Here is a 12,196-nt window from a genome sequence, read left to right on the forward strand (position 1 = left end):
CCATAAACAAATAATAATCCCGTCACACCAAGGAATAGAAGGAAACGAAAAAGCCAAAGAAGCAACAACAGGCCGAACAGAAAAAGCCAACATCCCAATCCCACACCAAGACCTACTAGCTTCAACGACGAAAGTGGAAAGAGAAGAATGGAACAGAATTTGGACTATGACAAATAGAACGAAAATACACGACATAGCACACCATTTCTACCAAAAAACACCAAACAACAATAATAAGCAGAAAAGAAAGGATAGCTATGACTAGACTTCGAATCGGACACTCCAAGATCACACACGAATACCACCTAAGCAAAACAGAACCACTTTTCTGCAACACCTGCAACCAACAAATTACCACTCATCATCTGCTACATGACTGCAGAAAATACCGAAATGTAAGAAGTAAACACGGATTAAATCAAAACACCGCTCTAACCTGCCAGAAATAACAAAAAAAAAAAAAAAAACGTTATCAATTACCTAAAGGAAACTTAACTACTAGAGAAAATTTCAGAACGTTGTTAAAGACCTCGTAGTCGATGCGATTCTAAATCCCCATAGAAGAAAAAAAAGAAAATATTACGGATTTATTTTAGTACGAAGTGATTTTTTTCGAGCGGAACAATTTTCTCTCGCGTGAATCGCCATTTCCACAGCAAACATTCGTTTCTTTCAGTGTTTTCAGCTGTCTCGTCGAATCAAAGAAAGTTATCGCGCCGTTCGGTTTCTTCTCTAAATCCGTCCAACTCGTTCTCATCCGTTGCGCGACTTTGTTCCCACGTTGTTCCTCGCTGGAAGAGTTGCACGCCTAGTGGGAAACGTACTTCTCGTTTCGTTTCTTTTCGCGGAACGTGCGGATGTGAGACAGTCGCGAAACTTTTTCCAAAACTGCCTCCGACACGGACTGGAATCTCTCAAAACGAGATGCACGGATTCAAGTTCCTCTCCCTTTTGCCAAGTTTCGCTCGCTCTGCTCGCTGTCCCGTCGATCTCTCAGCGAAGCAACTGTCTGATGTTTCTGTGAGAAGACGCTCGAAAGTATTATACTACGGGAAAGTACATGCGTGTTTTAATTGCAAAATTTTTCGAATCGAAACTCCACAACCGTTACTGAGCACAAAATACGCATAAAATAATTGCAATCCACCGACGATCGCGAAGTGCATCGTTGCGAGGCCACATTATACAGGCAAATATATCATTCGGATGAATCAAATTTCGCCCACCGAAATTTCTATCAATCTCGCATTGTAATAGCCGCGGGATCTGACACGTATTGAACGTCCGTTCCAGAAATAACTTCGGTCACGAGAGTCCTAAGTTCACGATCCATGTGGAATTTAGTTTTTTAGCAGCCCGTGATTTTTGTGAAAAAATCACCGAGTGCGAGTTAAATGAAAAGAAATTGCCGAGAAACTAGTCAAAGTAACCGCGATAAACAGGAAGAGAATGTTGGACTGCTGCGTGTGAAGTATATGTTCGAACAAACGCGTCACCTCGAAAAAAAAAAGAAGAAGAAAAAGAAAACATAAAAATTCCATCAGAGACACATCAGAGTCAAAAAAATAGAGAAACATTATATAACAACGTATATAAGCTTTCATTTATATATTTTACAAAAGAATTATTTAACTGTCTAATAAAAAATAGTGTTGTTACGTCTATAAAATATCTAACGGAAATTATAAATTGGTCATCTTGACCACTTTGGTAGTGTTGATAAAAATCGGTATCCTCGTTTCTCGACTTTTCATCGAGAAAGAGAGCAGTCCGACGCAAACGCGACTCGATTCCTGCCTGACGGTGTCGAGAGATCAAGAAGCAGAAAAAAGGATGAACAAGTTAATAAAGCGAAACGTACACGGCCCGACACTCGGGCGGAGAGCGCGGAGATCCCTGTGCATTTTCCTGTCGACCCCTTGTTCTTTCAGGCTTCCCTCGTCCTTCTTTTCTTTCTTTCACTCATCCACTCTTCGCCATCAGCCACGTGCTCCACGTGAAATAATTCTCAACCGAGGCGTACGAGTTCTCCCTGGGCTCGTTCGTTTGCTCTTCCCCGCGTTCCTGCCGAATTTTTTCTCCCCGACTTCTCGCGATTCCTCCTCCCTGTTGATCTTCGGCGTTCCGCCATTCCGCGAGGCGCTGTACAGTTGCAGCGTAACGGAGGATTTCTTGATTTATTTGAACAGAGTTACTCTCGAATCGGCGTTCAAATATTGGATCGCCGGTGGAAAATTTCGCTGACTTTTCGCCGAAAGGGGGCGTATCTTCGGACGAAAGAAGAGTCCGTCGAATGAGTAAAAATACTTATGACCGGCAACGTTTTCAAATGTTGGTGGACAATTTTTCGTTTCAGTTCGATAAAATCTATAATCTATAAATTTTATATTCTTTAATGTATTATATATATATATATATATATATATATATATATATTTATTTATTTATTCTTCAATACATTCAACGTATTCAGTATAAAATCTGTAGTATATTCTTATATATGTATTCGTATATTCTTATATATATATAAGTTTATATATATAAGAATATATATATATATATTCGTATATTCTTATATATATATAACAATTTTATATATATAAGAATATATACATATTCTTATATATATAATATAAGTTATAAGTTATATATATAATATAATATAATTCTTATATATATAATATATATTATATATATATATAAGAATATACTACAGATTTTATACTGAATACGTTGAATGTATTGAAGAATATATGTATAATACATTAAAGAATATAGAATTTATAGATTATAGATTTTATCGAGTTGAAACGATACATATATATATATAATATATTACGTGATTCACGTAATTTGCACATCTGAAATAACTTTGAAATTATGCGTCTAATGAGAAATCGTTTTATACAAAAGTTGCATGTGGTTTTAAAGAAGCCAAAATATGGCGTATCAATTTTTCTATGGGCCTCGAAATTCCCAAGTTTTCCAAGGTTCATATCTTTTTCATCATAAATTGAAAGAATATCAAATTTAAAGTAAAAAAGTATTAAACGACATCTAGGTTCTACAACCTAATGGTTAAAGAGATATTTTACGATAATTTGTCTCGAGCATGAAAACCATTTACTTGCCACGCATTAATATTCCATGGACATTGATGATCGAATTACATATATATATTTAGTTAATAACACGAACGAACTACTACGAGAACTAACGAAAGTGTTTGAAAATTTTTCACTTGGCTTGGAAGAGACTTAATGTAATCATTACAACTTAATGTAATCAGAGAGAAAGTTTCTTGTTCCACATTACCGACGAATATCCATAGCTTTACATTCGACGAGTTTGTTCGCTGTAAACGAATCCTCCAACGAATAAGATTTTTCATTACGTTCAACAAAGTTAGAGGGATGCATTGTTCGGAGAAACTTTTTCTTTTTTTTTTTTTTACGAGCTATTTCAATTTTCTTCAGTATTTCTACCACATCTTTAAAGAGGATAATTTTCTTCTTCTTCTTCTTCTTCTTCTTCTTCTTCTTCTTTTTTACTATTTGCGAGGGAAACATATTTCACGAGGGATCCATCTGGCGGATCTTGCCATTTTCTCTCACAGACCATATTTCACTACCCACGAAATGCTTGAATACCTAGATTTATCGTCTCGATAGTTCTAGGCGAGCTCAGGCAACAGGGATGGCTGCTTTATAACCCTGTTGACTTCTCTTACTGGAGTACCTGTCCAGAATTTCAAGAGCGGTCCTTTAAAGGATCAACAAATTACGTGCCAACGTTTACGAGCATTATTATTATTCTACTACTATTAATAACTAAATATTTCCATCACTATTTTAAAACTTGTGGTTAAAATTAAATAAATAATCTTGACAGTTTCTTACAACTGAACGATACATTATCTCGTTAATGTTATATTGGTAATTGCTTCTTTTTTAATAGATAAACATACGTATCTTGAAATATAATTAATTTCATTTTAAATCGCAAGTTCATTGCGCAACCCGACAGACAAGCTTGATTTAGAAAGAGAAGATGCACGATAACTCTCGTCAACAATTGTTTTTGTTCTTTTTTTTTGTCGTCGATTTGAAAAATGGAAAATCAAAATGCTCTGTTGCTTTCGAGAAGTAAAAAAAAAAAAAAAAAAAAACACCATGCAAGTTTATAAAAAATTACCTGACGTGTACGGCGAAGAAGCCTTAAAACTGCGGCAGCGTCAGAATTAATTTGCTAAATTTTACTGCTGACGAAGATATCAAATTATCCTCGTTCTTGGAATTGTTTTTTTTTTTTTATCGAGAAAGGTAAAAACGTTTTTTTAAACACGGAATCAGGAAATTGCAGAGCAAAATGTGACGGAACAAAATAGATAATATATTGTATGGACAATAAAGTTTTTGTTTCTTGTGAAAAATTCGCCCCCCACACACACACACACACACACACATGCTTGTTCCAAATACGAAGAAAAAAGGAAACAACACAACCTTACGAACTCACTCAAAATGTTGTAAAACGAACCCGGGAGAAAAGCCTGCTAAAAAGGACCCCGGGAGAAAAGCCTGCTAAAGAGGATTATACCATTTATTATAGTCGTAGCTGCCCTTATCGTAAAACCTACCGTAGTTACTAATAACCCGAGAAGGTGGATGTGGTCCTAAACACTTAATTATAAATAAATAAATAAATAAATAAATAAGCTTGCAACTTAATAAGCCTAAAGCAAATGGTTGTTACATTGATTAATGAGAATCTTTGAAAGCTGAGATACATGTATCTCAGATATTGAAGGATAGAAAAGCACAATTATTTCTCGACCTGTACAAGCAAGATTTCAACCAGGCTAAGGTGATAAATTGGTAAACTCGCAGCGCAGTTCCGACGACGCAACGACTTCTATCGAGGTATCGAAGGGACTGTTTTCAAAAGTCCAGCTCGTTACGACGAAACGCGAGTTCAGCCCTCGACGAGGGGAAAAAGGGATCGATGGGATGTGAGGGATGAAAACCCGGGCGATTCCGAGGAATTGGAAAAGTTCTTGAAAGCACACTCTCTCTCTCTCTCTCTGTCCCTGGCAAAGCCTCATTGGGTGTCACGGAGAAGAAGCTCGTTTAACGAGCAAACCTTTTCTTTTTTTATTTTTCTCCGCTGGCTGAAGGATATCCCGAGGCGTAAAAGGTGACCCCTCCGTGGCGAGCGTGCATTGAAATCGCTTTGGATTGAAACTACGACTCTAACGGTATAGATCACGCTCGCACAAAATCCCGAACCTACGTTTCCGCGCTGGAAACGTGCCTAACCTCTTGCGCCGGAGGATTTTTTGTCCCAAATTGCAACGTTTCCTCAGTTCTAAGTGTATTTAACATTTAACCACGTTGCGCTGGCAACTGATTGCGGACCATAACGAGCGACCAAACCGCACACGATAATTCGTCGCTTTCCTTTCGAATTCGTCGGTATGATATCACTGGATAGAAATTATTGAGAAGTAATAAATTTATTACTTGTTTTGCCCATTTTGTTTTACTCGAATGTACTTGAAACACTGAGAAAATATTGCAATTTTGGGACGAGAAATGAGAAATTCCCGACGTGCGTATTATTATTCCAGCGCAAGAGGTTAAATGTAACCGAGGCAAAACGAATAATCAGTTCATTGCTTCTTAATAGTTTCTATCCAGCGGTATCATACCGACGAGTTCAAAAAGAAAGCGACGAATTGTTGTATACGGGTTCGGTCACTCGTTATGGTCCGCGAACCAGTTGCCAGCGCAAGGGGCTAAAGCGAGACGAAGGAGCCGAGATTCTTCTCAGCTCGAGGCTGAGACAGACAGACCGAACCTGCGCGTCTTCTGACTTTCGTCGCTTTTGTCTCTATCTCTCAGAGAGAATACCTTCTTTGTCCTCTTCCTGCAATTTCAGCTGACGTTCAACCATATGCCTATATATCCAGCAGACAACGAAACAGGCTGAAAGGGTCCTTTGTCACATTCTAAACAGTTCCTTTCGCGAATCTTGATGCCGCACGGAATTATCATCCACTTGCTTTCTACGATCACAGTTACAGCTACACTTACAGCGGTAAGAGATAAGAGACGGCGCTTAAAGGCACGCTTCACCACCGTAAGAAAGTTTGTACTCTTACTTCCTGAATATTTCTGGAACCTTGTTGGAGCTTGTTTGATCTCAAATATCTGGTATGGTAAAGTATATATGTATATATGATTATACAATTTCGACGTTTATTCGAAAGCGTTGTTGAAACTTCGTTTCGACTCGTCCGTCTTGAATAGAATTGACCCGAGTGTCATTTATATTCTTCAAATAGCACCTTTATTCCTCTTAAGCATCTCGCAGTTCCTAGAAGATTCAAGGATGCTTCGTGTCTGTTTTATGTTTCTCCTTCAATGTGAATTTTATGTACTGTTTAGGCTTAATAAGTATTAGCTCAGTGCTAACAGACCTCTGAAAGTTATTCATAGGACAAATTTCAGTAGTTGGTAATTATAAAAAGACGTGCTGCGAAGAAAAGAACATTCTTGATCATGGTTAAAACGTGAACAAACTCTCTCAAACCTACGCGAAATCCAACAGTACCATCGACTTTCTTCGACATGTCCACCAGATTGTTGAGTCGTTCGATTTGTTGGATTCCGCGTACAGGAATAACAACTTATAGGTTTGAGAGAGTTTGTTCACGTTTTTAACCGTGGTCAAAACTGTTCTTTTCTTCCTAGCACGTCTTTTTATAATTACCAACTACTGCCCAAATTTTCCCTATGAACAACAACGACACTTTTACTTTTAAGAAGTTAAGGTTCTACAAACAATTGCAAAGGTCTGCTTGATAGAAAAGAGTGTGTTCTTCTCTTCTCGGCACGTTTTTCCATATTTTTGTCTATGTGATATCGAAGCGTGGACGTTGGCCATCCAACAGACAATGAAATCGAACAGAAAAAAAACTTTTCTAGCGAAAAAAGAGTATCTTTGAGAGATAGTCGCGCTGACTGATTTCTTCGCACACGGTTGCTTGCCTCTGCACTCGTGTGGGACACACACAATCGATGCATCAATCGTGTGCACAAGCTTGGCTACAATCTGGGCTAAAATTAACCCGACCGAAGGGTGAAGGTCAATTCTTTTTCAGTTTGCAACTGGTCGGACTTTTCCATGGAGGGAGAATCGAACCGGATTCACCCTCGTATTCACACCCTGTGAGTGTGTTAACGTTCGAATCGTCTGGGAAACTTTTCCTTTTCCCTCGCTGTTAATCGCGTCGTAGTCTTTGCTATTGGCTCTTTCTTCCTCTCACTGGTGACGTAACCATTGCGACACAACGCAGTTGTATGTCTGAAAGCCTGCTTATGTCATGCACTCGTCGATCAACTGTTGCCATCTGCTCGAAACTGCACCGCTCGTTGCGTCACTAGATCTTATAGTTTCATTATGTTTATATTTATTTCATCAGGATGAGAATAGGAACGCTCGGCACGGAAGGTTATTTTCAACGTTTTGTTCCTTCTATCGACTCGTACGTTTATCGACTCCACTTTAATATAGTTCTGTGAAATTCTTTCTATCGCTTATGATAAATAATAAAATCTAATATAATTCTAATGTAATAAAAATCTGAATAAAATAAAATTCAGACCAGCTTTCTCTAAAGAGTTTTATTTAGTTTCATTTAGTTTCTTTAGTGATTAATCAACCATTATTATTCCATTTTTTACTGCTCTATTATGTGCATGACAATTCACTTTTGAAAGGAATTCATTTGTTATTTACGACGCTAGCGAAAATAGCAACGGCAAAGTGGCAAAGCGATGGATGAAAAATTAACGAAAGAGGGAACCGAAATCGATGCGCGATTTCTCGTTAAAGAGCACGCGAGGCAACAAACTTTGCGGATATAAAAGCGAGTACACGATATGTAACGCGCCTCATTTGTCAGCGATGCGCGAGAAATTAATGAGCCGGGAAAAAATGGAAGAAAATAACATCGACGAATAAATTTGCAGTTGCACTCGGTTTGATTGGTTCAACGAAGGACGAGGTAGACAAAGAATGGCCAGTCAAAATTTCCGGTGGAAAAATATGCGAAACCTGTGAAAGAAAACCAGGATTGCACGGTCGACGAATATTTTAAATAACATCGTACTGTAAAAAATCACAAGTTGCAAGCGATAGAAAAGTAATTCTTTTTTTCAACGTTAAAATGTCATTTAATATCGAATAGAGTGAAGACACAATTTTAGATCCACAATGCTCTGTCGCAATTTTCGGGGAATTTTGGGAAATGGTGGAATTTTTATTGCTCGCAGTCGTAGGACATGTGACACGTGTATGACTAATTCCTAACAACGTGACAGCGACGAGCGTTCACGGCTGAGAAAATGAACTTTCGCGAATATATGAGCTTTCACTTTGTCGGAAGACCGTTCTCGAATTCACAGGAAAATCGAGGCAGTGAAATCACATTTGGGACGAATTTGAATTGAAAGGATATTTCTGTTCTTCTTCGGTCACTGACTGGGCGAGTAGCGAAATACTCGATGGTTTCATCGTCCTTCTCGACGAAACTCAATGAAAAGAGAATGGAGATTTGCAACAGCATTGTTTTCAACTTTCGAAAGATAGCGATTGTAGAAATTATTCAGATTAATATATACGCGCAGTGAATTACGTATGGTCATAAATCACTTTACACGCTCCTTTTTGATCTTCGCTCAGACACACCTATTATCCACTGTGACAGATAAACAATTACAATACACTGATGAAAATTAATCCAGGTGCACACACGTGCTACAAGTTATTTAGAAAGAAGAAGCAGACCGCAATTTGGTGAAATTTTCATTCGACGTTTAAATTTCATTTCTTGAAATCGAACGTTAACAAGCACAAACAAACAAATAAACGTCTCAACTGAAATAATGTTACAGCAAGCAATGCTCGTCTACGAATGCGAGAAGATGCAATCTGCAAATTTATTACAGATTAGATTAAGTAGCGAGAGATAAATAACTCCGGAGGCAATTACATTCTGCCACGATCGTCGATAACGTCGACCCTAGCCACAGGATCCTGTATTTTATCCTGCGAGAAACATCGGGCACTCGTGCCCAAGCTGTATTTAATGTCACGACAGGTGAAGAAAAGAGCTTCGAGCGAATCGTTTGTGAAGAAGTTGAAAAGCGCAGAGGCGTAGAGAGCAAAAGACAGAGAGAGAGAGAGAGAGAGAAAGAGAAAAAAGTCCTGGCAGAGTGGAAACGTCGGAGAACGATCCGCCGATAACGAAAGAAACCAATAAATCTGTTCGAACGCCGTAACAATGGAAACAATTTCGAGGCGAACTCGCGGCCGAACACTTGCAAACCGCGCTCCTTTAGAAATGGAGATTAATAGAGAGCACGCAAGCTCGGTAGAGAACAGCACCGAGTTGCGATACACTTTCAACAACCAGGCTACTTAGTATGTAGTTTCGTCTGGCAGTTGCTAGATCGCTTTCCAACCGAGCCGATACACGATCGATTTCAGAAGTTTCCCTTGTACAGGCTTCCACTAGGAATTTACTAGAATCATTTACCACACAGGTGGGAGTCTTGTTGAACTCCAAAGAATAAATACGCGATAATAAATACGCACTAGTTTAGTAGGATCGCCAGAGATTGTGTTGTAAGTATCGACTGATCGGAAGAACATAATTAACGTAGAAATCTCGTCTAAGTCCAAAAATCAAGATCTACGCGTAGGAAATTGTACTCAGAAAGAGCGGTTCCTTTTATTTTTTCGGTCACGTTCTTGCACAGAATGGAAGGAAAAGTTTGTCGAGATGAAAATAGATGCAGCCGCAAAATTGACTTTCATTGTCAAAAAAATTTCTTTTTTTCTCTTGCATTGTATTCTACTCGTCACGATGGTAAAACTTTCTCTGATCATTGAACATTGCAGACGCGTGCGAACAGCGACTTTATTTTTACGTAATTTTCGTATCAGGTTTCACCAACGTTTGATTTGCCATAGTTGTAGCTAAGTCTAAATAATCAAACGATAAACTTAACTGTTAATATCATTCGAAATATAAATATCATGTAATGTAGACACCGTAAAGTCGCTGTTAGAACGCACGCGAAATGATTGAGAAACTTTTTCGCCATTTTCCAAAGGAACCGTTAGGTTACGATTTATGGAAAATTTCACTAAACTCTCGCTTGCCTACCAAATTCTCGCTTCCTAGCCAAACACTTACGTTTGATTATTTTCTCTTCAACAGGTACATCATCACGTCCCTGTGCGACAGCTGCAAGAGCAGCGACTCGGTGGTGGCGCTGGTGTTTTGGGTGGGTTACTTCAACAGCGCGCTGAACCCGCTCATCTACGCGTACTTCAACAGGGACTTCCGGGCGGCGTTCAGAAAGACGCTGGAGAGCTGCTGCGTGGCGCTCGGCCCGGTCCGCGATCTTCGCCAAGCGCACCGAAAGCAGGACCTCGTGCACAGCAACGCGTCCTCGGAGTTGCACGTGAACAATCAGCTGAGAGCCAGCGAGATGACCAACGTCCACATCGAGGCGTGCATTTGAGTTTCGAACAGTGGCCCCTCGTCCAACATTGGCGCCTCCGTGTCCTTTTCAACTCAAGAGGACTGTTTCTAAGAGGATATTCTTTCACCGCGGACCTTCGAAATGTCGAGCGTTCTGATCGTCAAAACTTTCAATCCGTGATCGCCTGAGCCTCCTTCTGTTTTAAGTTTTTTATTTCTCGATCGGAAATCAATCGACAGCCAATTAACAATGAGAACGCGAGACTCGACTCGTGAGGATTGTCTCGATGGCTAATTAACGAGTGGAACAGCGCGGAAGACCATTCCTCGATCGCCAATTAATGGCCGAAGCGCAACAGTTGAACGTGGTGATTCTGACCCGTAAGCGTAATTCAAATTTCGTTCTTTGATCCGTCGACCAAAGCGGCGAGGAGAGCGCGAGCTTGGATCACTTTTTAGTGCGAAACCAAGGGACACAACTCGTTTCGGAAATATGTTTCTGTAATATGTGTGTACGAGCGAGTTGTCCTTCAAAAGCGTGAAATGTTGCCGAGGGATTTACACCTAGGAATTGACTGCTATCCTTTGCCTGGCTTTTCGGCTTTAGTTTAGGTCAGGCTTCACAGTGTCGCGGACATGAACGAGATTGGACGCGAATTCGCACTTTGATTGGGAAAAGATTTCTTTTATCCGGCAAATATGTATTCCAAACGATACGTACATACTTTTGTACGCCACATACTTTTGTATTTATAAAAATCCGCTGACTAATTACGAATATTTGAAACGCGTTACTACATCGTTTCTCCTTCAAAATACCAACATTCGAAACAGCGACCGCAAGCTTCTACAGCAAGCTTCGTTAAAGAAATTTGAAGAAAACTGAGGAGACGTGCTCGCGATTCTTTTGACATATGTACAGGGTGGAAAGAAAAGTTCTATCATAGAGTGAATTCTTTTGACATATGTACAGGGTGGAAAGAAAAGTTCTATCATAGAGTGAATTTTACACCTCGTATTTCGACCATGAATTTCAAGGAATCTCGAGAAATTTGTTTTTCAGCCTACTCACCACGAAGATAAAATTTTTCCAAGGAACCTAACAGTTTTCTTGAAAAATGCTTCTCAATCATTTAACACTGTGGACGCGTGCGTTCTAACAGCGACTTTATGTTTCTGAACGCGTGAATGTAACGTTTACATTTCGATAATGTTAATATCAAATTAACATTATCATTTGATTATTTAGACTCACACTAATGCCACTACAATTTGATAGATGAAATGTTAATGAAATCATAGTTCCAGAACCGTAAAGTCGCTGTTAGAACGCACGCGGCTGCGGCAAGTTGATGCCGCCAGGTAACGCGTTATTAAAAGAGAGGTTTATTGCCCGAAGCAGCGCGCGCCCCGAAAGGAAATTTTCAACGCGGTCAACCTATTTTAAGCCTGGTTGCCTACCTGCCAGCCTCTGTCATCTATTTCCACTGCGTGGCGTTTTATCAAGTCCGTAAATAAGGCGGCCAGCCGGCCCTCCAACGGACGGATGATCCGATTTGAGTAACAGTTTAAGATTGGCCCGATAACGTTCGACTCTTTCCACTTTCTCGGACGCGGAATATTCAATTACACGCTCTG

General features: G+C 39.5%; 1 protein-coding gene across 1 annotated transcript in view; it reads left to right on the forward strand.

The window, feature by feature from the left end:
- The window catches only part of LOC122538096 (octopamine receptor beta-1R-like), a 102,223-nt gene extending 90,652 nt beyond the window's left edge, over positions 1-11,571 (forward strand). Inside the window, exons 4-5 of the mRNA XM_043671861.1 lie at positions 10,292-11,506; positions 11,559-11,571. Coding sequence (XP_043527796.1) covers positions 10,292-10,598 — 307 coding nt within the window. The 3' untranslated portion in view covers positions 10,599-11,506; positions 11,559-11,571. The remainder of the gene's footprint in view (positions 1-10,291; positions 11,507-11,558) is intronic.
- The last annotated feature ends 625 nt before the right edge of the window (positions 11,572-12,196 follow it).

The sequence above is a fragment of the Frieseomelitta varia genome, unplaced genomic scaffold (genome assembly GCF_011392965.1).
Source record: "Frieseomelitta varia isolate USP_RPSP 00005682 unplaced genomic scaffold, Fvar_1.2 scaffold_961, whole genome shotgun sequence".
Lineage (NCBI taxonomy): Eukaryota > Metazoa > Arthropoda > Insecta > Hymenoptera > Apidae > Frieseomelitta > Frieseomelitta varia.